Here is a 26,976-nt window from a genome sequence, read left to right as displayed (position 1 = left end):
TTAAGCAATTCGCACCAAAACCACGAGATCGAGCTGGTGCTAAATCCAGGTACAACTTTCTCCTTGATTCAGTTTACGAATCAGGTTCTAGATCTTCTGAATCAGATTTCATATTGATGCTACGTTCCAATCGAATTGAAACCTAATTTGTTGTGATTTTGAGCACGAAGCTCAGCTTAAGTTATGGTTGTCTGCTATTTCTGTGCATTTTTATGAATGAACAAGTCGAGTGTTTATGCAAATGTAATGGTGTTTGTGTTGAAGGTGGAGAAAGCGGAGTTTAATGGTGATTGAGACGTGGCCGCGGTGATTATGGGGAGTCACAGTGGGGAGCAAGAACGGAATGGATCGGATGGACAAGGACAAGAGCCGTACCGATCTGCTCGCTGCTGGCCGTAAAAAGGTACATACACATTGGCTCATAGCACACTAGCTTTCGTAATTTGGCTGCTGTGTTAGCAAATAGAGCTCAAGGGTTTAATTCATTTGCCACACACTTGAACTGTAACTTGTCGAGTATATTTGTTATTAGGTATAATTTAGATAGATTGGGAAATCCTGTAATGCCTATAGGTGTTTTCTTTCATTTTGTTAACTGTTATAGCAAGTGAATTACAGTCTCATATACAAGGTATCCCACTGCCAATATACTATCTTATCTCTGTATCTATCCCTGCTTATTTTTTCATTTGTATGACTTATTACTATACTGTGCACGACTAGTTTTCTTTTGGCTATATAGTTTCAAGTTGGACCATGAGATAATAGTTTTCTTGATATTTATATTTGTGATTTGAGTCACCATCTTAGTAATAGTTTGAGAACTTGCCAGTTGACTTCTAATTGATGGTTGTTGTGATGTTGACATTCTTTAGGTCAGACCTGGTGCCTGCCTATGTTCGACTTCTTCGCGATAATGAGGCTGAGGTGCGGATTGCTGCTGCAGGAAAAGTAACCAAGTTTTGCCGAATTTTGGACCCAGAACTTGCCGTTCAGCAAATCCTACCATTTGTTAAGGTACACATCTTAACTTATATTTTGTTTTAAATAGTTTGTTTGATTAGTCTTGATGCAGTTCTGATGTGTGACTTTAGCTTTATAACTTATAAAGTTTGCTTGCTATAGGAATTGTCAACAGATTCATCCCAGCACGTTCGCTCTGCATTGGCTTCAGTGATAATGGGAATGGCACCAGTTTTAGGAAAGGCAAGAATCTTCTGTTGACTTTTCTATATAATTCATAAAACTAACCATGCTCTCCTGATCCTTATATTAATTCATTTTCTGTTGGTGGTTGCAGGATGCAACCATAGAGCAACTGCTGCCTATTTTCCTTTCTCTTGTCAAAGATGAGTTTCCAGATGTCCGGCTGAACATTATTAGCAAGCTTGAGCAAGTCAACCAGGTATGGTTTTGCCCGCAACCACTGTTAAATTATTCAACAGACTATTGTCTTAAGGATATTGGTTTATGTTTTCCCATTGAATTTGAGCCGTTCTTGGTAATTTACCTGGTGCAGGGAATTGGAATTGATCTGCTGTCCCAGTCTCTACTGCCAGCAATTGTGGAACTGGCAGAGGATAGACATTGGAGGGTTCGGCTTGCGATAATAGAATATATCCCTTTATTGGCAAGTCAGTTGGGTGTGGGGTTTTTCGATGATAAGCTTGGTTCTCTTTGCATGCAGTGGTTAAATGATAAGGTTTGTGCAGCCTTTGAGATTGATAAATAATTTTTTGACATCTCATGCTTATTGCTTTCAGAAAGCCAAGAAGAAGAAGAAAAAGAACTTGATGCTTCTGCTTTTTGTTCTTTCTATTTCATCATCAGAAAGAATTTTGTTACCTTATATTTACTTTTACTTGTCTAGAAGTAAAAACATGGGAATCTTATCTGGTGGTTAACAACTTCCTCTGGTTTTAAAATATTGAAATGGCAGTAATCTGTCATGCAGTATAGGCTGGGAAACCTCTTTTTTGAAATTTACTGACAAAATTGTTGTTGATGGTAGGTTTACTCAATACGTGATGCAGCTGCTAATAATGTGAAGCGCCTTGCAGAAGAATTTGGTCCTGATTGGGCCATGCAGCATATAGTCCCACAGGTTTCTATTCTTTTCTTATTTTAGATTGGACTAAAATGTATCTATGACTAGGTTTGTAGTTTTATAGCACTAAGGTCTAGTTAGGTACCTTTAGGCTGAGTCATTTGTTACTCTTGTTTAAATCTGGCAATCTGTTGACAGGTTTTGGAAATGATTAACAACCCTCACTATTTGTATCGGATGACCATTCTACATGTAATTTCCCTACTTGCCCCTGTTATGGGATCAGAAATTACTTGTTCCAAACTTCTACCGGTGGTTATCACTGCATCAAAAGATAGGTAAATATTACTAGCTATGACACTTAATTTTTCTCTTTGCCTGATTTAACTTAGCTGTGTTAGCAAATAGAGCTCAAGGGTTTAATTCATTTGCCACACACTTGAACTGTAACTTGTCGAGTATATTTGTTATTAGGTATAGTTTAGAACTTTAGATAGATTGGGAAATCCTGTAATGCCTATAGGTGTTTTCTTTCATTTTGTTAACTGTTATAGAAACGACTAGAGAGAGACAAATGATCGATCTGATTTTGAATATTTGGTCCCTGTACATTTATCATCAGCTTCAACAATAGCAGTTGGTGGGTCAATTATGTTTTTATAAATTTGGGCATGGAGTGGAGATAAGTTTGTTGTTGCTTCCATATTAATTAGATCATGAAGGAATAATTATTGCTTGAATCCCTTGCAGGTATTGCGTTCCGGATATTTGGATACTATCCGGAGGCAAAGGAAGTGATTGTCATAAGGCTGCAATTACAGGAGACATGTAAGTCCTGATGTCCTCCTTTTTCTGTTAATTTGGAGATGTCTAGTGGTACTGTGGCAGTAGATTTGACCAAGTTCTTATTGTTTTCGTCATTATGATTTATCTAATATTCTGTCAATCATTTACCAGTCTCTGAATTCTCAAAAATGATATCCTCTTGTTTGTTTTGCAGAGTGGGAGACCCATTCAAAGACACAGCTAGACCTTCACTTCATGTCCTTATTAAAATGCTTGCTACAAAAATGTTGGTCATGGCTCCTGTCTTTCTTTGAGTAGTTTATAACAATTCCGGGTTTTCCAGTTTATCAGTCATGAGTGCACGTAAACTATTTGATTGACTTGTGTCAATCTACTTTTTATAAGAGCTTTAGTATTTGATCATGATGCTCTCAATACCTTGACAATTTATTAATTGCATCTACTTTTCTTTCCTTGCAGTGATTTTGCTGACAACTATCTTAGTGGTACAACACCAAAGGAATAGGCTTCAAGCTTGCAGTGATTTTGCTTACAACTATATCTTGAGAGATCGAGCAAATTGTATTCTTTTTTATTATCATGTAAAGCTCATGAAACTTGAAAGCTTGTTAAGCTAATGAAAAAGATATAGGCACTTGGACAAGGTTAATTCCTGTGTAAATGTTGGGACGAATACTGGAATGAAATGGTTTTTGGAATCAAGGATATGTTGTTCAATTGTGTATATCTTCTTTTCTATCTCAGACAATTCAATACCAATCGCAAACCATTGTCTAACAAACGAACATAAAGAAAAAAGAAAGAAAAAACTGTTGTCTGAAGCAATAACATACAATAGCTTTAATAGTTTTCATGTTGTCTTGTTCAAAGTCAGACAATAGTATTCAATTACATTGCTGATCTACAAGCTTCATTCAGACAACAGTTTTTGTACAAATCAATGTTCTCTAAATATTCATTACACGTCAACATTCTTCCAGGGTCTGCCAACTGAAATTACTTTGCACAAGAGTTCTGGTACAAATTGCTGTTGTTCTTTGTGGTGTTCAGACAACAGACTGGGTAGTAGCTGCTGTTGTACTAAATTTTATCAGACGACAGTTTTCTGGTATTGTCTGATTCATGTATCAGACGGCATTGAGATAGACAACAGCAAACCTTATACTCAGACGACAGTGAAAAACTGTCGTCTGATTGAAAAATTGGTGTAGTGAAGAATTAAAATATGTTATTATGATACAATGTTGATACATGTGTGATACTAGATTGTTTCATGTCTGATATAGTATTGATACATGTATGATACAGAGTTACTAAAAGTGTGATAAAATGTTAATAAATCTGTGATACAATGTTGATACAGGCTTGATATAGGTATGGTAATTGTGTGACATGGCAAACATGGCTTAAAGATGATTTGAGATAAGGGCTATGTATTGGTTACTACCATGTGATTTGGATCTAAAATTAATTTAGTCTCTAAACTTCCAATTTCATCAAAAACACCAATCCACTATTATTTCTTATCTAGTAGGTCAATCCGCCATATGTCTGTGAAATTGAATCCCTAAACCGCTAACTTGGTATGCCAACTCAGCCCTGATGAGGCCCACATGAAAAAGAATATACCAAAGTTAACCCTGGCTCTCTTCTAACCCAGATTTCAGTCTGATTCTCTATTACGTGACCTTCCCCCTGAACACAATCTCAAAACCAAAAGGGTCAAGCCTTGACATTCCTACGAGCAAAAAAACCAGTGTTCTAAAAATCGGCCGCCCAGGCCGCCTAGGCGCTGGGAGGAAAGAGACCGAGGCGAGGAAGGGGTAATCGGCGGCCTTAGGTGGAGAGAATTTAGGCCTGGGCGTCTAGGCGGTTTTCCTTTTTTTTTTTTTTTTTTATGTCTTTGCAAAAGTGCTAAACCTAAACACCGAAAGCATTCGATCCCAAATTAGACAAAAAGATTTTGCTCTGTTCACTCCTCCACCGCACCTCTTCTCCCAGCTCCCCCAGAGCCATCACAGCTCCCCTCGAGCCACCGCAGTTCCCCCAAGCCACCGAAGCTCCCTCAAGCCACCAAAGCTCAATTGCACCCTTCCACAGATCTTGATACCCGATCGCTGAGACATCGTGGGCTCCTTGACCACTCCGATTCATGATTCATAAACGTTATTTAGAGGGAACATGTGGGTGGCTACAATCATCTTCTTCAAGCTCAATGTTTTCGCCGCCGCTATTGAGTTTACATTTCAGAAATTGGTTGTGGGTGGATGGATGTTTGGGACGATGAGCAGAATAGGACTTGTGTTTGGTTGATCTGATCAAATTCTCTTCATAGAAAATTGATTTTGGTGATCTAGGAATTGGGATTTGAAAGATTGAATCTGTGAATTGGTTTTAGAAGATTTTGGAAGATTGGTGTTGGAAGATTTTGGAAGATTAATTGGTTTTGGAAGATTTTGGGTTATTTGGGTTTGTGACTTCGTGTTTGAATAGGCTAGGAATCATCCGGCCATGTGTTCAATTAAAAATATTCAAGCCATGTGTTCGACATGCATGAAATGACCTAATAGAAAATTCATATTATTGTTATTTATAAATTATAATAAGTATTTATATATATTTTTTAGGTCTATAATATGTTTATATGGTATAAAATAAATTAAAATTAAAAAAAAAAATAGAAACCGCCTAGGCACCAGACTAGGCGTCTGGGCGCTAGTCCCTTGGCGGCCGCCCGACTAGCGGGTAGCGATTTTTCAGACCTTGAAAAAAACTCAAGCAATTCTTCACCCTAAACCAGCCTGACTGCATTGTCATTAACATATTCCACCGGTGGGTCTTTGACATCATCAACGCCCTCGGAATCAAGAGGATCGTCTTCAACGAAAATGGGTTCTTCTCCAGTTGCCTAATGCAGAATATCAACTTATTTGGACCTCATGAGAATAGGGGAAGGTGATAGCCATACTAGTGAACATCCTAGACTCGGGTGATAGCCACCCAGGCTAAATTAGTACTCTCTCACTCCCGTATATATCCTTATGCCACTGAGGCGAATATGGTACTGGGCTTCAGAGTTACCGCCACAGAGGCAGTAACTAGTGCTACAGAGGCTGACAACCTCCGTGATCCTATCATGTCACCACAAAGGCGGACAACATGCTAGCATTATAAATAATCACCCTAGGTACGGCATATGAAAACATGAGAAAAACCAAAATCAGTAAAGCTTCCCCAACTCTCAAAATAAAGACACGAGTACGGTTCGAACCTCACTTGGAAAATCTTGTGATAAGAAATCAATAAATCAACGGCGTGTCCCACACGCCAAAATATTCTCGAGTCAATAAACGAATAAGCAAAGAAATCCATAAAATCCAATAATATCCACAACTCGAAAGATTCATTAGAAAGCTTAAAATAATAAGACCAATGAGCGATTCTCAATCCTTTCTAAAAGCTAGAAGCACAAGCCAATGTCAAGAAACCAAAAATAAATTCCATAATCGAAACCAATTTATAATCTAGAAATAAATAAAACCATCATTTACATTATTGCATGCATATGTTTTAAAAGAAAGCGTCCACTCACAATAAACGGCTAATCCTGCGATCGGTCAGAATCCTCCTCAAATGGGGTCTCCTCACATCCTATACAAAATGGTAATTATAAACAACAACTCAGCATTCGGAATTTAGAATGTAAAGGACAAAAATCTAAACTAAAACTCCGACCCTGAAAACCCAAGTGCTTCAACTTCTCGGGTTCGACCTAAACTTAACCACTGATAAAAATTTGTCAATTTAAAGGAAGACAAAACTGAGAGAAATCCGTCGGTCGGATTCTCGTAAATCGATAACCGAAACTCTACACTTCAGAAAAATCACAATCGATACTAAACCTACTCCAATATTTACAAAACACATACTAAAATGCTCCATAAGTTACAAGGAATGCAACCAGCCAATTTAGGAGGCCAAAATCGGCCCCTCACGCGCTACCAGCAGTGGCGATGTGTGGGGCCCCCGAACCAGGTATCAACACCTATACCAAAATGTTCCTTACAACATCCCTAACAACTTTCTTAACTACAACATTGATCAATTTTAAGTCTAAAGCCCGAAATTTACCTCGAAAGCAAAACAAGGGATTTTGAAATTCTAGAATTTCAAATGACTAGTAAACCGGTAAATTGAGGTGCGGAACGTAACACGGAGAATCAGACTAAAATCTGGGCTCGTAGAGAGCCAAGGTTAATTTCGGTATTTTTCTTTCCATGTGGGCCTCACCTAGGCTGAGTTGGCATGCCACGTCAGCAGTTTAACGACTCCATTTCATAGACACATGACATATTGACCTATTAGGTGAGAAATAATAGAACAAGAATGGTTTTGATGAAATTGGAAGTCCAGAGACTGAATTGATTTTGGACTCAAACCACAAGGTAGTAACCAATATGTAGCTCTTGAGATAAAATGGAGTGAAAATGTGTTTTCGTGATATATGTGTGATACAGTGTTGATACTAGTATGATACATGTATGACATGGAGGGCCGGGCTGAGCTCATAAGGTGATTTGTGACAAAATCACAAAATAGAGTGAAAATATGTTTTGGTGATACATGTGTGTTATAATGTTGATACAAGTCTGATTCATGTGTGACATGGTCGGTCGGTGCCATAAGGTGATTTGAGACAAAATTGAATGAAAATGTGTTTTGGTTGATCCACATGTGATACCGTGTTGATACATGTTTAGTACATATGTGATACATGTGTGACGTGGCCCCCAAAGGGGCGCTCACAATAAGGTGATTTGAGGATACACGTAGGTGTTATACAGTGTTGATTTAAATATGATAAGTGTATGATGTAAAGGGCCATGCTCACAAGGTGATTTTGGACAAACTTAAGTGAAATTATGCTTTGGTGAGACACTGAGACATGTGTGATACAATATTGACACATGTGATGTAGTGTTTTAAAAATCAATGGACTGCTAGATTTTTTTTTGAGTAGAAAAAAGAAAATTACAACGAAAAGCCCATCGGGCAACCAAAGCTAAACTTGTCTCAGTAAAGGGCAGAGAGTGCCAAAACAGGGAGACACTGCAGCCAAACTCTAGGAGACGAGCATGATCCCGTAGACGTAACATCCTCAGCTAAGAAGTTCGCTTCCCGAAAAACATGAGAGAAGGAGATGCTGGCGAAGGAATTAGCAATAGAAGCTATGTCTTGGAGGAGAGATTTTAACATCTAGGGAGCTTCACACTTGAGGTTGACACAATTGATGATTAGGGACGAGTCATCCTCCACTAAAATATGGTCCAGGTTGAAACGCTTAGCCGCTAACAGGCCATCCTTTAGAGCTATACATTCAGCCAAAGGAACTGTTGAAGATCCAATTGACCTCGAACCAGCAACAATGGGGTCACTAAAGTGGTTTCTAATAACAAAGCCCGCAGCAGCAAGGTTGGAAGAAGAAACAGACCCATCAAAGTTGAGCTTCACAAAGTTTTCAGGAGGCGGGTGCCATTTAATGACTTCACTTAAGCTATTGGAAGTCATAATAGAACGGGGTTATGGGTCCTATAGGCAGCACAAAAGGAGGCTGAAGCATGCACCACAAAGCCAGACTGAACCGAGTCCCTGAACAAAACATCATTACGCTGTTTCCATATTTGCCAACAAAGAAGCAAACAGTTTTCCAAAGCATCCATTCGAGCATTCTGAAACATGTAAACAATCCAATCATCAAAACAATTAAAGATAGTAGGGCTCTAATTCATATTAGCCATAGACCAAATAGCCCAAACTTTTGGGCACGATCGAAAAATTTGATCCAAATTTTCCACATCATGATTACACATGCCACAAATAGGATTGATACTAGCATTGAAGTGAGCAAGTCTTGCTCTTGTTTTTAGTCTATCTCGAACAAGGAGCCAAGCAAAAAATTTTGCTTTGGGGGGAATATTGAGCTTCCAAATTTTGTTCAGCAAATTAGTCTTAGGGTGAACATTCTGATTGCATTGAAACCAGGTGGCTAATTTGATGGAAAATTTCCCATCAGAATTCGGTCCCCAAACAAACTCATCATCCCTGTCAAAAAATGGAAGATTAACAAAGGAGATATCTCTAACAATCGAAGACTCTAAATAATGGGAGAGTTTCTCAATATTCCACACTCCATTAACTAAATACTCTAAAACAGACTAGTCTAGATCTATAGAGGCTCTGCTAGTGTCATCAACCAGGTGAATCAAGGGGAAATCATAGATCCAATTGAAGGTCCAAAATTTTATGTTATGACCATTCCTAATAATCCATCTCATTCCTTTCAGAATAATATCTCTAGAGTCTAAAATACCCTTCCAAGCAAGCGATTGATGAGATTGCTTAGGAACCTCAAAAAAGGATAACCTACGAAGGTATTTTTTCCTAACAATCTCCACCCACCAGTTATTTTGGTCTGTAATAACTTTCCAACATAGCTTGGCCAAGGCAGCTTTATTAAAACAAGAAACCGGTCTAATACCAAGCCCTCCCTTAGACTTCGGCAAGCAAACTTGCTCCCAAGCCACCGGAGGGGAACCAGAGCCACCCCAAAAGAAATTCCTCATTTCCTTATCTATGGAATTTGAAATAGAAATAGGGCATTTAAATCAAGAAAGAACATGGTTAGGCACTGCAGAAGCGCTCGACTTTAGAAGAGTGAGACACCCAGCCCTAGACAGTGTGGAACTCTTCCAACCACTAAGCTTTTTTGAAATTCTAACAAGCAACACTTTAGCATTTATGGGATCTTTCCAGAAAATAATGTTATGAACACCTAGATATTTGCCTATAGTAGTTCTATGTTGAATTCCCAAAATATTAGCAATCTGAAGTTTAGTTGAAGCATTCAAGTTAGAGGAGAAATAGACAAAGGACTTATCTGAATTAATGTGCTGCCCAGAGCAAGCAGCAAACCTGGAAAGAATCCTTGTGATATTCCGAGCAGCTTTAGGAGAACCTCTACCAAAAATTAGACAATCATCCGCAAGAAGAAGGTTAGACACTCGAACACCATTCGGCGAAATTAGTAAACCAACATGGTGCTTAGAAGCAACAGATGCTGCATTACGGCTGCGAATTAAAAGGTTCCATACAAAGAATAAAAATGTAAGGAGAGATTGGATCTCCTTGCCTAAGACCCCTCGAGGGCTTAAAGTTTCCTTCAGCCTTACCATTAATAAGAATTGAAAATGAGACTGAGGAAACACATTCCAGAATCAAATCAATCCATTTAGAATTAAAACCGAACTTAGATAAAACACAACAAATGTAATTCCAATCAAGAAAGTCATAGGCTTTCTCCATATCAAGTTTGACTGCCATTGCACCATGTCTAGCCTTCATTTTATTAAAAGAAGAAAAGATTTCGTGAGCTATCAAAATGTTATTTGTAATCGAGCGTCCTGGCGCAAAAGCTCCTTGATTCTTGGAAATACATTTTGAAAGTAAAGGTTTAAGGCGAAAAAATAAAATTTTAGAAATGATCTTGTAAATGACATTACATAGACTAATGGGTCTAAAATGATTTACTAACTCAGGTTTCTCAACTTTCGGGATCAAAGCAATGCTGGTATGATTAATTAATTCTAGAGAGGAAACATTATTGAAAAAATCGGAAACTAAATCACAAACTTTATTCTTAATAATATCTCAATTTTTGTGGAAGAAGCAGGCATTAAGTCCATCAGGTCCAGGGGCTTTTAAGCCTCCAATAGTGAAGGCAGCCCGATGAATTTCTTCTTCAGAGACAGGTCTAAGCAAACAAAGATTATCTGAATCCGAGATAATAGGATCAATTAAATTCAAAAAGTTTGTATCCGGAAGAGCATTCCCACTAGAAGACTGGTACCTATTCATGAAACTGTGAATAAAAACATAGCTAATATCATCATGGTTAGTAAGCCACATATGCAAGTGATTTTTAATCCCTGCAATACGATTTCTCTTTTTTCTAATAGTAGCAGCGGTATGGAAAAATTTTGTATTCTTATCCCCAAAGGCAATCCAGTTAGCCTTGGCTCTCTGAGCCCAATAAAATTCCTCATTTTGCTGGACATCCAAGAGGGCGTTTGTCAAACTCTGAACTTTATTCCTTAAAAATCAGAATTGGGATTGTTCATAAATTGAAGCTGATAGAAGGCTAGATCATTCTCCAAAGTAGAGTACTTATTCCTAAAGTTCCCAAACTGTTCTTTGCTCCAATGACTGAGGTGAAAGCAAAAAGCATTAGAGATAGGCTTAAAATTCTTAATAGGGTTGGAATCCAGAGTCTGACTCCAAAATTTCTTTACTAAGTTAGGAAACTCCGGGTGAGATTGCCAAATGGCTTCAAATTTAAGACTATAAGTCTTAATAACCCTAACAGGAAGAATAGTCAAAACAATAGGTCCATGATCAGACCCAGAAATAAGGAGATTTTCTAGAGTAGCAAACGGGAATAAATTCAGCCAGTGGGGGTTAGCCACCACTCTATCCAAAAGCTCAAAAATCAAAGACTGATCAGAATGCTTATTGGACCAAGTGAAAGGAAGTCCTTCAGCCGGAAGGGAGCAAACATTAATGGAATTCAGAAAATGAATAAAATTGTGCATATAAGTTGAGGAGGGATTGCTGCCTCCAGATTTTTCTTCAGTACAAGTAACATTATTAAAATTCCCCATGATAATCCAAGGATCATTAGAACTAGGTTTAAGAGAGGTTAACTCATTCCAAAAGTCAAACTGCAAACTTTTGTCCGGGTAAACATAAACAAAGGTAGCAAACCAAGTGGAATTGGAAATAGGATCAATAATTCTGCAATGAAAGAACCTATTATGCTTCACAATAATATCTACCATAGCAGTAGAAGAATTCCAACACAAAATTAAACCACCACTTTGTCCAACAGAAGTAACAAACTCGATATTATTAAAATACAAAGACAACAAAGAACTAAGTTTATTCGGAAGAGAAACACTTGCAAGCCTGGTATCTAAGAGAAACAAAATATCTAGCCGCCAAGTTGTGATAAGATACTGAACTTGGGCTAGAAAACCAAGCCAGTAACTGCCCCGGCTGTTCCAACTAAGCATTCTCATTTAAAATATTCAAAATAGAGGCATTTTCCACAAACTGATCAGTACTAGTTTCCATGTTTTCGACCATTTGTCTAGTTCTTTTCTTTGGACTCGGGCTGGTGGCAAACCCCACACCTGGGCTAAAGTTTTCAAACCCAGCAGCTTCACCTAGGAGCTTATCAAGATCGCCTTGGCGAGGAGGCTCCTCAGCATCAATGTATTGATCCACTTCTTGTGACGAGTCATCAAAAACAACCTGCACCTCCTTATTCTTAGGAACTCCAGAGGGCCCAGCCCCATTATTTGCAACTGCCTCCTTGAAAGACTTGCCCGGCTTTAACATAGCTTTTTGATTATTGGGGATAGTCCCCTGTTTTGGATAAGTGAAACCTTTACCCTTCCCTTTTCGGGACACGATTTTCCACGATGCCCCATCAGTAGAGTTATCACCTTCTATAGGGGTTGGAGCAGCAATAGGTTGAGAAAAGACCAAGGAAAAGTGTTCTGCAAACAGACTTTGAATATTCTCATACTTGGCCATTTCGGCCGGATAGACTGGATGGTCATTGTCAAATCTTTCAACCATAAAGAAATTATCATTGAACAACTTAAAAGGACAGGAATGAACTTGGTTACGCTGAATATAATGACCGCATCGAAATCAAACTTCATAGAGAACCTCATAAGAGACCAAAATGGGGATTAGGTTACCTACTTTGTTGTTGACAAGGACCGTGCGTTTGAGAGGAAAACGCAAATCAATCTCTATTAGGACCCTTGCAAACATGCACTTCTTAACTTGTAAAGTATTATCATCAGCATTAACATAACGACCAATTTTTTTCAGAAAGGGAAGTTAAGGAATGCTTATGCCAGTACGGGAGGGGAAGATTTGGGAGTTGTACCCATACAATAAGATTTTCAATGCGGGAAGACGCAGCATCAAAACTGTAATACCATCTTTGTAAATGGAAGATACGACTGCCAATAAACCAAGGTCTTTTGTCGAGGATCCGAACAATGTTCTTCGTAACACTGAACTCTATAACAAACCAGTGATTTATCAGCTTGTTGATTTGGAAATTGCCTTCCAGATTGGACCACATTTCATTGCAGTGGTTCACTACAATTTCAGCTGGAAGTTTCTTGCCAAAGAGCTTGCCGACTATACAGTGGTTTAGGTAGTGTTCAAAGAAACCGGTGGGCGGTGAAGGCAAATCCACATAGGCTGGGGTGGTATCCACATGGAAGGTTTCATCACCAAAGTCAACCGGGAAAGCGTCCATAGTAACACAGGGAAACAGAGAATAGAGTTTAAAAGGAAACGTTCGTCGAGAGGAGGAGGCATTGGCTTGAGGTTGGGCATTGGGGCTGAAAGCCATTGTGCAAAGCAGAGGAAGAAGGTTAAGAGGAAGCAGATAAGATTGATGTGTGTCACAAATTCTGGAAAACCAACTATAAATAGGAGGACTCATGCTTGAGGCCTACATAAAGCCAATCGCATGAGGAAGAACACAGAAATAAATCATCTTGAGAAGTAAACCAACCTTCTTGGAACTCAAGACAAGCCACAAATTATGATAAAGCCAAGATAGGAGATGCATCTAGGAAATAGGATACCAACTCAAACGACAAGCAAAAACAATCGCGCAAACAATTAAGCCAATAACAGCAATAGCAGAACACGAAACGACTATAGGAAAAGCAAAAGAGGCAGAAATGTAATGATGAAAAGCAAGATAAGGATAAAAACTTATCTCAATATCGGATTTGTTGACAGTGTCATTGGGAACTCGTAACGACGAGTGAACAGAGAAAAAGCAACTTATGACGATCCAACGGTAAGGATGGATATTTTAATGCACGGGCACCTTGAACAAAAGAAATAGAGCTGACAGGAAGGCAAGAATCAAGATTTGCAGAAAGAGATCGCGGTCAATAGGTTTGGCATGGAAAGGAACCACAGCGCCGTCTTCATGTAAATCACCGCAGTTAGACAAAAACTGCGGGGAATCTTCACTAAATCCAGGCCAATTCGTTCTCCAAATCGAAACCCATGACACCCAAGTGATAGGAATAGAAAAGGAAGATTGGAATTGTAGTAGGAGAATTGTAGCAAAGGCAGGAATAAGGAACCCTAGATCCCCAAATTGGAAGACGAGTGGGACGCGTTCCATTTTTTCTAACCACACTATTTTTTTAACCCTAAATTCGCATCAATACATTAGGATTGAAAATATTTTCGCATCCTACAATAGGATTTAAAGTGTGATGCCCCAGAAATTCGTAATTATTTTCCGAGGAATTTCCGGAATCTAATTTATGGTTGTTCGACGGTTTCGTGGCTCGTGGACAGAGCGGAAGTGTTTTGGACGAATTAATTATTTGAAAAGTATGACTTTAGGGGGGGGGGGGGGGTTCAAGGTTGACTTTTGATACGTTGATATTTTCCAAAAACTTCCTTCACAAAAGTTGTAGAGCGCGTCGATACGAGTTCGTGGATATGTGGAACGCGGAAATCGGAGCTCGTATGAGAAAGTTATGGCCATGGGAAGGAATTTCCATTTTGGTATAAATAGAAGTTTCCCGAAGGAGAAACTTACTATTTTCATTTGTTTCCTTTTCCGGAAACCATTTCCTTTCTCTCTCTTCTCTCTCGGCTGCACCTTCAGAATCGAAAATATCCGGCTGACCCGACCCGAACCCGGGCGATCTGACCCAACTTTTCCGGCGAACTGCGGCGGTCTCCGGCGACGAAACTTTCCAGATTGGATCGTCTCCTCCGTCTGGTCGTCCCTGTGGTGTCCTCTAGCACCGATTCTCGGTGGTGGCAGTGGTAGAAGGCGGCGCAGTTGGGCGATTTCGGACCCGGTCGGAAATCCTTGTTCCGACATCGGCAAGGCTTCAAGTCTTCTTGGTTGAGCTTAGAGCAGCCTCGTCGATCGATCCTTGGTGGTTGTTTGGATCGATTCACGTGAAACCTTGTTCAACTCAGTTTGGATTACTGTTCACTGCTTGTGAGGTAGTTTTCGATCCCTTAAGCTTGTTTTCTGACTTCGAGCTAGTTATGAGAATTCACAAGCATGCTTAGATGAAGAACTTTGATGTTGGGAGTTTTGTGAAATATTGAGTTTTGGCCGGCGGTGGTGCGCCACTGCCTGTGGCGGCGTTCCGGCCACTTAAGGAACTTTTTTTGGTATTATATATGTTCTACTCGTTGATACAAGCGTTTCGATATATAATATACAAATTTTGGAGTTCGTATGGAATTGTTATGATTTTTGCAGTTTCATACCGATCGATTTATTCTATCCGTGAGGATTTGAGCGTCCGATCGACTTGTGGTTTGGTCACATCGATCGTGGACGTACTTCGGAGACTTTGGGAGGTCTCGGATGTGGTTTTGCCTCGATTGGCGCCACTTTGGGGAGTTTAGTTCAAAACAGGGGTTTCGAACTTAAATCAAATGTGAATCGTTACTAAGTTGGAACCGTATGTGATTAGGTACTTGACGAAGTATTTGGACAGCTATTTTGTGGATTGGCTGCCTTGTTTCGTATTGAAGACGCAGCGGGAGTTCGAGGTGAGTAATCTCACGAAGTTCATTCACGAATGGGTTGACCTTATTGTTTTGAGAGTTATTTAGTTAGCTGCAAACTATAGTTGGTATTAGTGGCCTTCCTGAGTGAATGACCACTTATATATATATATATATATATATATATATTTATGTGGAATATGTATATTCTTGTGGGTTGATCAGTGAATTGAAGCAATAGGTATTGATGGGTTTCATTCTATTGTTTTGGGGGCTTGACTTTTCGGGAAACATTTTGTGGGAATTGGGAATTTCTATTGTTTTGAAAAGTGTCAAGATTTGGTGTGAGTTGCTTTGATGTGATTTGAATGTTTTGATCTAACGACCAGGGGTCGGAAGATCTGAGAGTCACAGGTTGTGATTTCTCCTTTCAGTTTGATTTAAGGTTTTGATCTGACGACCGGGGAGGTCTGATGATTGGAGGTCACGGGGTGACATCTCCTTTTGTGCGAGTTGAGTAACTTTTGGGTCCTGAGTGACCATTTTGAAAGGTTTTGATCTGACGACCGGGGAGGTCTGAGGATTTGGGGTTGCTGGGAGTGACCTCAGGCATATATATCGGGACTTCACGCCTTTGGCCAGATTTGTGGATACGATCAGTTAGAGCTCTAGTCTGTTGCCATAGTACATCATGGGGGGTAGCGATGAGCTATCTGATGCTCATGAGTACGTGTTTTTAAAAGGGAGTTTCTGAGATTCTTTCTTTTAAATGTCCTGGGAGGACTTGTTTATCATATTTAATTGTCAGAGTTTCAATTATTATGATTTTGTCACGGGGTGACTTCTGTTGATTTGAGAATGTGTTTTAAAAGGGAGTTTCGGGGATTCTTTCTTTTAAATGTCCTGGTAGGACTTGTTTATCATATTTAATTGTCAGAGTTTCAATTTATATGATTTGGTCACGGTGTGACCTTTATTGTGATTTTTGGGAAATGCATATTGAATTGTCAGAGTTTTCAATTAATATGACTTTGTCACGGGGTGACTTATATTCATTTCTTTTGGGAAAAGAATTTGCTGTTTTGAGAAAACAGGGTGCGTGTTTCTTTTTACGAGTTGATGGGTTTCCTCGTTAGGCGAGTTGTGCATGTGTGGTTTTGAGTTACTCATACGGGCTTGCAAAAGCTTACCGGGTTTGTTGTGTGGCAACCCGGTGCACCATTCAAACGGTGTAGGGGTTAATCCTGCAGGTTAGGATAATTGTGCTGAAGCTGAGGTAGCGCCTTTGCAGCTTTACGGTAGGAAGCCAATTTTGTGACTTTACCGTTATTTGGACATCCGTTGTAGTGAGCTCTGAGGAGCATTTACGTTTTATCGTGTTGTTGACAATTTAATTCGTAAGCTTGTGTAATATATAACTCTATGGAGCGAGTGTATATTAACTTTGAGGGTTCAGGGCATCAATATGTGTGTAAGTTTAAGGGAAAAAGATTTCAGGTATTTTGTATTGATGACTGAACGTTCACGCATGTATAATTATGTGATTATATATATCGATTTTCATGTGTGTAAAATCAAGGACGTGACATAAAGACAAGTTCAGTCCTAACCACTTGACAAGCATGCACATGTTTGCAAAACATACCTGATTGATGAGAGTTGTGCCTGAAGCTTGAAGCATTCCATTCTTCTAGGGATCCAAGAGTAGAAAGCTATTACATGAAAACAAGAATCATGGTTGTTGTGCTTAGAAAATGCCAATCAATTCAACATTGCACTAACAGGTCTCTATCATTGTTTTGCCATTGACTCACCTTCTGTCGTTTTGGCATCGAATAAAAGAGTGATAGAGAGATTGAGAGATAGAGAACATGGAGACCAATACTAACTAAAATGGTAGACCCATCAAAAAGAGGAAGAACATATATAACCCAACAAAATGTGAACAAGTGAGGATGGGGTGGCCGGATCGAGTTATCTGGCCACATATTTTGACTAGCAATAACGCATCAATGGCGAGATTACTTCACGAGAGCGTTAAATGGTTATGTCACACAATTGAAACGTGGTTTCTTCCGATCAGATTCCTTAACCAGTGACCTGAAACTCGACATTGTGAGTCTATTAAATTTAGTTACTTGCAAATTTTAGCTGTTCACATATTTCTAAATGTATCCAGTAAAATCTTAGTACACCCAGTAAATTTATTTATTTATAAATATATCTAATTAACAAAGTAATTTCTCAAACTAACTTGATCATTACCGGGCACATCAAGAAATAGAGCGATGAAAACTTGCCAGGTCATACCAATCCTCTACGGTAGCTTCCACTAATCAACAGTGTACAAGACTCTCTTGAACCCCACCAAAATAGGAGGGAGTGGAGCTTCTTTACCGATTACACGGATGACGGCTGTGGGGAAATGCAGCAATTTCTGATAGGGCTGGGCACGGGCCGGGTTTAGTTTATCATTTGCTGGGCCCGGGACCGGCCCGTTTTTTACTGTTCAGGCCCAAAGCCCGTTTTACACCAAATAGGGACCGGCCCGGGACCGACCCGTTTCATTTCGGGCCGGGTTTCCGGGCTTTCGGGCCCAAAATACATTTTTTTTTTTCATTTTTATCTTTTTCTTTTTCTTTTTGATCTCAGCACTCTTCCAGCCTTCCTCTTGCTCTTTGAGGGTCTGGGAGTGTCGAAGTCGGCCTTCCCATCTGCAGCCATGGTACAATCTTAACAGGGAGAGGAAAAATTATATGAGAAGTACCCAAATGAACTAAAAATTTACTTCAATCTACACCAAGAACATAAATTTACTTCCATCAAATTTCAACATAAACTACACCAAGATTCAAAATCAAAACATGCATCAAACAATCAGTAAAAGCAAGCATCGATCCGTTGAATCAAAGCCACTAGTTACAGACTTACAGAAAAGTGAGAGATTTCTGAGAATGGAAGCAATTTCAAGGCGAAATTGCATAAAAGAAAACAAGGGTTTCGAATAAAGCTACTACCTTTCGGTCATGTTCTTGGGCGAAGAACTCCCGATTGACGTCGCTCTTGGGAATGGCTTCGTCGGAGCCAATAGCGAGGGCGGTGTCGCGGACCTGGATGGGGAGGCCGTAGTCGAGATCGAGGAGGCAGACTTGGCAGACTGGACGTCGCTCTTCACTTTCTTGGCGAAGTGGAAGAGGAAGATCCGAAGAAGTAAAGAGGAGGAGGAAGAAGAAGAAGAAAAAACTGAAGGAGAAGGAGAGAAGAATAAGGACGCATGGAGAGAAGAAGCGGAAGATGAAGATCCGAAGAAGTAAAGAGGAGGAGGAAGAAGAAGAAAAAACTGAAGGAGAAATCTTTGACGCGTGGAGAGAACTCAGAGAAGAATAAGGACGCGTGGAGAGAACTCAGAGAAGAATAAGGACGCGTGGAGAGAATAAAATAATCAATAAATATCTAATAATGGTATATACGGGCCTGACGGGCTTTTTTTATCTGAAAACACAAGGCCCGGGCCCGGACCGTTTTTACCTACTTCAAGCCCGGACCGGACCCTTTTTAGCAAAAAAAAATTTGAACCCGGACCGTACGGGCCGGGTTGTGACGGGTCGGGCCGGTCTTACGGGCTTTCGGGCTAAAATGCCCAGCCCTAATTTCTGATTCCAATGCCATGCCCATCTTCCAAACCAATTTCTGATGTCATGCCCCATCTTTGATTGGTGAGGCTTTTAACCTGCATACACCATAACATCCAGACCAAGGCATCCTTTGGTCTAAGAAATTCATTCTACTCTGAATCGAACACACCCAAAAGCTCAAAACATCAAACACCAGCAATTAATTTTTTATCTTCCATCTCTTACACCTATAGTCCCTACGCTAGGAAGTTTTCATCGCTGTATTCTTTGCGGTACAATATAAGGGTAGTTTGAGAAATTAAATGATTTAATTAAAAAAAAAATTACTAAAAACGGTGAGGATCGAGTGGCATAATAACCAGAGAACAACAAAACTAACCGTCGCAGCCTCAATTATTAAAACTAGCCTTTTACCCATGCGTTTGCATGGAGAAACAACAGAGCTTTTTGATAGAGAACAAACTCTTAATTGCATTGTGATAAAGTAAAACCCAATCAAACAATGATGAAAAAAAAAATTTGATCTTTAAAGAACGGGGATTAGTGCAGTTATTTTTCGCTTAATTGCTCTTAGTATGGAGTTGGAAGTGAGAGGACGTGGGTGAGTTCATCTTATTCTTTTTTAAATTTGTCAATAATACCCGTATCTTATTTTTTTATTGCATTGGGTTGATTTTTATTAGAAGGGTTTTTTAGACAATCTTATTTTTGATGAAGCCTTTGACATCAAAAAAAAATCTTCAATTATAGTAGTGGAGATAAAAAGAAATTGGCAACATTCTTTGGTCTCCAACTTCCGATAAAAAATAAACGAAACCACCCACTTTTTTATTTTTTTATTTTTTGGTTTGTTAAACACTCCCACTTTTTTTATCACAAAAAAACCACTCCCACTTTTTGCAGCCGCCTTTTTCCCACTGTCAACTTTCCTCTCCAGTCTCCACCCCTATAGAAGTATAGACAATTACTCTTCCAGCCCTCCCAGCCCACCGGAGGAATCGACCGGAGATATTTTTCAGTTGGCCACCGGAGGAAATTTCCTTCCTTTTGCGCTCCCCCTTATCGGGTTAGGTTCATCAAGTTGGCCAATGCAATATATCAGGTGATTCTACAGAGGTCTCTGCTCGGCTTCACCTTTTCAGGTAATCACTTTCTTCTTCTTACCTTCTTCTCTGCACAGTGATTTCAACTACCTCGCTCGCTCCTAAACCCTAAACCAACTTTCCTTTGTTATGGATGGTGCTATCATAATTTCCAAACTCTCGTATAGATTTCTTTCACAGTAAAGACGAATTCAATTCTTTCAATCAATTTTGTTCCTGTTTTCGATGTTGTTATGTCTGTTTTTGCTAACTAGTTGATGCGAGTTTGAATCTCATCTTTGAAATGTGCTTGGTTATATGTTTAGAGATTACTTCTGGTAAACATAAGGATATTCGTCAATTTTCGATTGGCCTTTGCCAAACGAGAAAAGTTTAATTCAATTTCAACACCCACTTTCCTTGGTTTGGAAAGTACCATACCCTTGAATTGGCCCTTCAATGGTGAATATACTCCTATTTGATCGTGTGACAAGAATATAGATGCAAATGGTAGATGTAACAAGGATGAGGGAAACTGATAGTTAGTGAGTGAAAAAGGTGGAAATTGTATGAAATTAAAAAAATAATGGAACCCGTCAGATTTGTTTTATATGCATTGCACTTCTTGCTTAAGTGTATGACACAGGCAAGCATCTTTAGTTTGATGCCTTTTTGTGTTATTTAAGGTATATAAGATATTTCATAGATATGTGTTCAATACGGAAGTTTTAGTAAAGAGAGTTGGGTGCCTGTGAGATCCTCTTGTTTGGTATCATGCGACAGTTAGACACAGTTATCACACTGGTGTCTATGTTGTAGGGGTTTTGAGCTCTATGTGGGAATGTGGGTGGAGCAAGTTGTATAATAGAGTATCTATATATTTGTGGGCAGGTGCTTATGAATTGTCTCCAATAGAGTATATCAGCATAAACTTATAACTTGGATAACTTTAGCTGTTACCTTAAAATTCTCGCCCTTTTCACACAATTTCTGCATGTGAAGATATTGTCAAGGAGCGTGTCTTCTTCAGTATAAGGTCCTATAGTGTATTTGTTGATGTCTGGTTTATTATAATATATGCTCTCAGGTTTGATATTCTATCATTTTTGTTAGTTTCATTCTCTAGAGTATTCTGGAGGATGAAGTTCAAAAAGTCGATAATGGATACTCTCTCATTATTTACATCCACTTACCTAAGATAAGGGTGATTCTGTGGACTGGTTGGGAAAAGGTTGTACGTACTAAAAATTCAACAAAGACAGAGAAATAGGCATTGTAATTAGGGATGTGATGACTAAGTAAAAGTGAGGGGAAAGTGGCCACTTAGCCTCAGAGGTATTGTATTTGTGCTGTAAAAGAGATCTGACAATGGATCTATTCATTTATTTATTGTTTTTGTGTTTTTTTTTTTTTTTGGCTTTGCTCATTTTGGAAACTTGTTTAACATATTGACTTTAAGAGTTAATAATTTGCTGTGCAGAAATTGCTCACCTAAACTGTCAATTCTTTCAGCCCTTTTTTTTCTCTCTCTATTTTTTTCAAAGGAAATAATAATAATAATCAATGGGGATGTACATTAACATTAGGCCTCTATTACCTTTTTCATTCATAAGTAGAAGTTCTTCTGTATCTCCAAAAAGCTTCTTAAATCAAAGGAACCACTTTTGATATCCTTCTATTCATGCTGGAAACCATTCTTTTCGGCCTGAAGTCATCAACTCTCACCACCTCATCTTGAGTATTTCTTTCTGGAAGCGATCAGATATGTCTCATTTGTTATTCCATTTATCACCCGAATCTTGTTGAACACTTCAAGGACTAATGAAATTCCCCTTGATGATTTCCCAGCAATGATCAAACAAAGCCAATGAGAAACCACCAAGTCCCGAGCCTTGTCCTAACTTCATCCAAAAGCAGATCTTTGTGCCTTATCCTCCTCAAATGGCCCCTCCATCCAAGCTGCCATGCTCCAATTCAAACCCTTTACTCTATGCTTATGAACTTCTCATTCGAATAAAGCTTTTTGGATATAATTCACTGACTAGAGCAACCTTTTCTCCTCCACCAAAATACCTTCTCCACTCTCCTATTTATAGATTGTGCTCCACTTCCTCCTTCCAAATGCTAATGTATAAACTTCATATTCGCAGGGAGAGTGTTAGACAGCATCTTTAGTTGCTACTGCATATCCATAATTATCATCGCTTATTGATGTCAATCCCTGTAGTTCAGTGTTCAGTACTCTTGTACGGTTACATTTTTATCCTTATTGTTTTTTAAAATATTGCCTCCTTATTTCAATTTTTTTTTTATTAAATGTTGCCTCCTTGAGAGATGAATTCACAGAGTCGAACATTTTTTGCACATTATATTTTGCAGTTGGTCTTGAGATCAATTATTGCCATTTATTGAGTTGTAACTTATTATTGATATAAATTTCATAATTCATTTTGGTTATTTTGTGATGATTGTAATTCATAAAATGCAATTTCTTTGCCAAAAGAACTAACATGAGTTCTTTTTTTTTTTTTTTTTTTTTTTGGGAAACAGAATAGATTTACTGATTAAAAGATTGATACAATAAAAGAAAGTGGACAGCAGGTCCAGAGTAGAGAACCGGAGGTAAATTTTTATACTTGCATATGTCTTAAATGTTTGAATCAGATTTTATACGGAACAAAGGAAAAATAAAGAATGGAGCTCAAATTACTTGTCTACACTATATGTATAATGTACATAATAATTATCTTCTGTTTTCTGAACTCTATAGAGGTGTAATGCTTGAAATAATCTACTTAACCATTCTTGGTCGTATGGAAAGTTTGTGATAATACACAACCATTCTGTGATGATAACTGTTTTGTTTCTATACATTAAGAGTTATTTTTGACTTTTTGTTATCTGAATATATATTATGAGTTCTATTTGACTTCTCATAGCTTTGATGTCTATTCTATTTTCAGATAAAAGAGATCTGTATGGCATCTATTCAGCAGTATTCAGAGCCTAGTATTGAAGACGCCTTTGCGATACGTCCATTATCAAAACGTAATCTACCACACCGTATTCCCTCCTTCCGACGAGACGCTGATACTGTGTCTGCAAGTTTATCCACTAAGCAAACAGTTTCTGGAACAATGTAAGGACGTAGCTGACTGTAAATGAAATTCTATGATAACACTCGCTGAAAATTGGTTTAGAGAGATTTGGCTTTAGATATTTCGGCGATTTCTACTGAAACTGATCATTAATTTTCCAAAATGAACTACATTATAGATCTTTTGCATCTTTTGTCTATTGAAAGCCTAGATCTGGGTACCTCCAATATTTAGTGCATCAGTTATCTATAGTGTTGTCAGTATTTTTCTCTGTTTCTATATCATCTTTATCAAGACCCATGTAATAAAGTGAAAAATATCTTTTGGAAATAAAAGATCTATACAATGTGCATCAACCATTAGCATGAGAGAAACTCTTCAAGATAAATACCATAAGATTCTAATTTTTTGTCTTCTGATTTCTACATTCTCTTCACAGTCACAGCTCTTGCCCTGCTGTCTCAAGTGCCACTGCTTCAGTTCATGACTCTCCCTCAAGTTTGGTGAGTTTTCAACATTTGTATATTGTATTAAGTTTTTCTTACTCTGATTTATATTCCCTTTTGGATAAATCCAGATCCCTACAGCTTCTATCAAGTGTACTAGTATTGAGGAAGGCTTTGGGACGGCACCGATACCAGGAGATAATGAAGCACTGATTCTGGACAGCTTTATCCAAGGAGTTGTTGATGATGCACCTGGAAGTGTTTCGGTAGACCAAACAGTTGCTGTGAAATGCCATAAAAATGTATCTTCGATTGTAGGAAGGTAGCTGCACCTATCATTTTTTATGTTTCAAATCTTGTTGTCCCAAACCGTGGAGCATAATTTGACAAATTCAGGGGGTCAACCATTGCTAGGCAGTGTGTCTGTATGTGTTGATCAATGATTTTTCCAACCCTGTTGGTTTTGAGAGATTTTCCCCTTAACGCATTTATCCGTTTAGATTTCGGAATATCTTACTCAATTGAGATGTTTTTTCTTTGTCAAATTCAGGGAAAGGGAAAGGCAAGAGTCAAATTTTGACCATGGGAGTATGATCGTAAGTGTTCTGCCACTGGAGTTATAAGTCATTCCATTGGGTGTTAGAAAATATTGTACCTTGAGATTTCTTATCTAGAACTCGATTTCATGCTTCACATATGCCATTTAGTTGTTTGATTCTGTGATCTAAATTGAAATCTGAAAGGAGGATCTAGTTTGGGTGTTTGAAATTCAATGGCTTTAAAATATTATATATAATATAATGACTGTTATAGATTTTCCCCTGGTTTGAGTAATGGCTATTATTATTTTTTTTTTTCTTTGAAACGACAGCCGTTATTATTATTATTATTATTCATAATTTCATATAACAATATTATGTACCAGGGAATTACATATCATTCATATATATTTTGCCTTGGTTTCATGATCTATTTTACCTTTGTCGATATAAACATTCAAGTATTCAAGTGTAGGTTATTTCCACTGTGTGTAAGCAGTATTGTTAATAAAATCACTTTACCGCAATCCCAACAAATATGGTGCAGTGAATATTCTCAAATTTTTAACTCTCATTTACCTTTATCAATGAAAACATTCAAGTGTAACTATTTCCACTGTATAAGCAGTGCGGATAATGCAGTAACTTCACCACAATTGTCTGATTGCAAACAATTTCAGCCTTTAACTTTTGACATTGATGCTTAAACAGTCTTACTTTTTCACAGCAAGCTTCATTTGAATCTGAATAAATAGATTGGGGATGCATGTGTTGTGATTTGTTTTACATGTCAGTTCATATGTTTCCATTTTTAACGTGATCATTTGCAACCAGTGGGACTGTTGAGGGGATATTCTTGACTTTGCATTACTTGATGCATGGTTTTCAGGTTCTTATCACAATGATAAGTGAATTTGAGTTTAACTGGTGTTGATCAATACTTTTATTATATGGAGGATGATGTGGTTTTGACTGAAAGACACTGTTATCCTTTTCTGTAAGGGAAGAAGCTGTTAGGACTTAGGCATGGCTGCTTGCTGGTTTTATAATGTTATTGATGGACTGTTCTTCTCTGGTTCATTGAATCAATTTCATTAACTGCTAATTTTGCTCCTTACTCTGAAACTCATTTGTCTACAGTGGTTCTGCATCTGCTTCAAGAGGCGACTTCAAGCATGATTAGTGGTTGCTATCATTGTGTACTAGGTAGCTTTCTTTTCCTTAGATCCTAGTCACTTCTGTTAATTGGACAGTATTACATAAAAATAAACCTTGAAACTAGTTTTTAACATTCAATTAGGATAAAAACCATGGAAGTTAAACATACAGTATAACTATTTCTTTCCTTCACATTATCCACATGGCTCCCCCATTTGCCCAATGGTAAACCACTTTTTTTTTTTTTTTTTTTTCCATTTTGGTTTTACTTGGTTGAAAATTCATTTGTTGGTGGGTTCTTTATTTATAACTTAACCACAATTTTATTTATTTATTTGGTTTGGTTTGTTTATAGATTACTACTTGGTTGAAAACTCATGCCCAATGGGTCCTCGACTTGTTAAAGTACTTAACCGCATTAGTTGTTGGTTATTAATTACTACTTGGTTGAAATCTCAGCTGCAAAGCCAAATAGGAGGCACGTCAGAAGCCAAACCCAACACTTTTCCAGAAGAAAAGAATTGCTCCTCAAGTCTTGGCTGCTTCCCAAGCTTCTGCGTCATCTATTGTTTTTTGTAACATAATATTTCGACCACAAATACTAATAGAAAGACAAGGTTGTGTGAAATCGTCTTCAATTGAACAAACTGCCAGCTCCATTCAACCAAACTACAGAAGCAGTTAGAAAGATAAATGAATTGCACTGCAGGAACTAGTAGACCAACATTGGGATTCGAGAAAACGTGAATGACATTGAAGTCCAGACAAGCATTACTCTCTTCTAATAAAATGCATCACTATCGTGAAGGAGTCGGCTCTCTTGGCCGTTTCATCTACCATGACAGAGTGGTTTTAAAGAGGATGGTTTCTTGATGTATGAGGGCAAGAACTTCACAGAGCACCAGTAGGACCGGAACATTGTTGATTTCAGCATGCTCAATCTCACTAGTCTCGATCTGATTCCTAACCTGAAATGAAATCTCATCACTGGGATCGTCTAGCTCAATCTTAGACACACCACCATGTGAAATACCCAAATGAATCAAAGCCTCGCGTACCACATAACTTCATACTAGCTAGCAAGTGATCATTATTGTGCAAGAAGCTCTTCAAACGATGCGACTCAGAGAGGTTAAAGATTGTCCAATATCTTGTTTGACCTATAATAATTTTAATCCAGCAAGTTCACTTCATCTGACTGAGTCACTGCCACCTCATCTTTTAAGTATGATATGATTGATATCCTAAAAACGAGAACTCAATAGCCTCGATTACCATCCATAACATTCCAACAATGAGTTTCTAGATGCATCTAAGAGAACGATTTTATTTTGTTTCTCAGATGGGTTCTCATAGAATGCTGCATCAGTATTTTGACCAAGTCATAATCCAAAATATACTTTTTCGTTTTGAAAGCCTTAATCAGAAAAATCATCAGCTCAAACAAGCATTTCAGCCAAAATAAGCATGAAGCAATATAACCGAGAAACAATATTTGAAATATTTCATGGAT

The 26,976-nt window shown here is 38.3% G+C and overlaps 3 protein-coding genes across 4 annotated transcripts; 2 read left to right on the top strand and 1 right to left on the bottom strand.

The window, feature by feature from the left end:
* Window positions 1–831: 831 nt before the first annotated feature.
* Window positions 832–3,147, top strand: LOC112198714 (serine/threonine-protein phosphatase 2A 65 kDa regulatory subunit A beta isoform). Its single transcript, XM_024339842.1, has 8 exons — window positions 832–1,017; window positions 1,126–1,206; window positions 1,301–1,405; window positions 1,520–1,702; window positions 2,012–2,104; window positions 2,246–2,385; window positions 2,798–2,875; window positions 3,048–3,147. Exons 1-8 carry the CDS (start codon window positions 847–849, stop codon window positions 3,145–3,147), a joined length of 951 nt encoding a protein of 316 aa, XP_024195610.1. The 5' UTR covers window positions 832–846.
* Window positions 3,148–11,004: 7,857 nt separating this feature from the next.
* LOC112198706 lies at window positions 11,005–11,748 on the bottom strand. The gene has a single exon (XM_024339833.1). The coding sequence runs from the start codon at window positions 11,746–11,748 to the stop codon at window positions 11,005–11,007; it is 744 nt and encodes a 247-aa protein (XP_024195601.1).
* Window positions 11,749–20,025: 8,277 nt separating this feature from the next.
* On the top strand, window positions 20,026–26,844 carry LOC112188916. Of its 2 annotated transcripts, XM_024328157.2 has the most exons (8): window positions 20,026–20,282; window positions 22,773–22,844; window positions 23,186–23,361; window positions 23,760–23,823; window positions 23,898–24,088; window positions 24,317–24,362; window positions 25,446–25,511; window positions 25,923–26,844. In XM_024328157.2, exons 3-7 carry the CDS (start codon window positions 23,201–23,203, stop codon window positions 25,482–25,484), a joined length of 501 nt encoding a protein of 166 aa, XP_024183925.1. In that variant the 5' UTR covers window positions 20,026–20,282; window positions 22,773–22,844; window positions 23,186–23,200; the 3' UTR covers window positions 25,485–25,511; window positions 25,923–26,844. The 2 variants fall into 2 exon arrangements, with proteins under 2 accessions (XP_024183925.1, XP_024183931.1); XM_024328163.2 differs by lacking the exon at window positions 22,773–22,844.
* Window positions 26,845–26,976: the final 132 nt, after the last annotated feature.

This window comes from Rosa chinensis, chromosome 1 (assembly GCF_002994745.2).
Source record: "Rosa chinensis cultivar Old Blush chromosome 1, RchiOBHm-V2, whole genome shotgun sequence".
Taxonomy (NCBI): domain Eukaryota; kingdom Viridiplantae; phylum Streptophyta; class Magnoliopsida; order Rosales; family Rosaceae; genus Rosa; species Rosa chinensis.
The sequence above is the reverse complement of the archived record's forward strand: the minus strand, read 5'-3'. Positions and strand labels throughout refer to the sequence as shown.

Coding starts and splice junctions, on each gene's coding strand:
- LOC112188916 (XM_024328163.2), top strand. CDS start 23,201: ATGGCATCTATTCAGCAGTATTCAGAGCCTAGTATTGAAGACGCCTTT. Junction 24,089..24,316: donor GTATCTTCGATTGTAGGAAG/GTAGCTGCACCT, acceptor TGTCAAATTCAG/GGAAAGGGAAAGGCAAGAGT. Junction 24,363..25,445: donor TTGACCATGGGAGTATGATC/GTAAGTGTTCTG, acceptor ATTTGTCTACAG/TGGTTCTGCATCTGCTTCAA.
- LOC112198706 (XM_024339833.1), bottom strand. CDS start 11,748: ATGGTAGATATTATTGTGAAGCATAATAGGTTCTTTCATTGCAGAATT.
- LOC112198714 (XM_024339842.1), top strand. CDS start 847: ATGGTTGTTGTGATGTTGACATTCTTTAGGTCAGACCTGGTGCCTGCC. Junction 1,018..1,125: donor AAATCCTACCATTTGTTAAG/GTACACATCTTA, acceptor TGCTTGCTATAG/GAATTGTCAACAGATTCATC. Junction 1,406..1,519: donor AGCTTGAGCAAGTCAACCAG/GTATGGTTTTGC, acceptor TACCTGGTGCAG/GGAATTGGAATTGATCTGCT.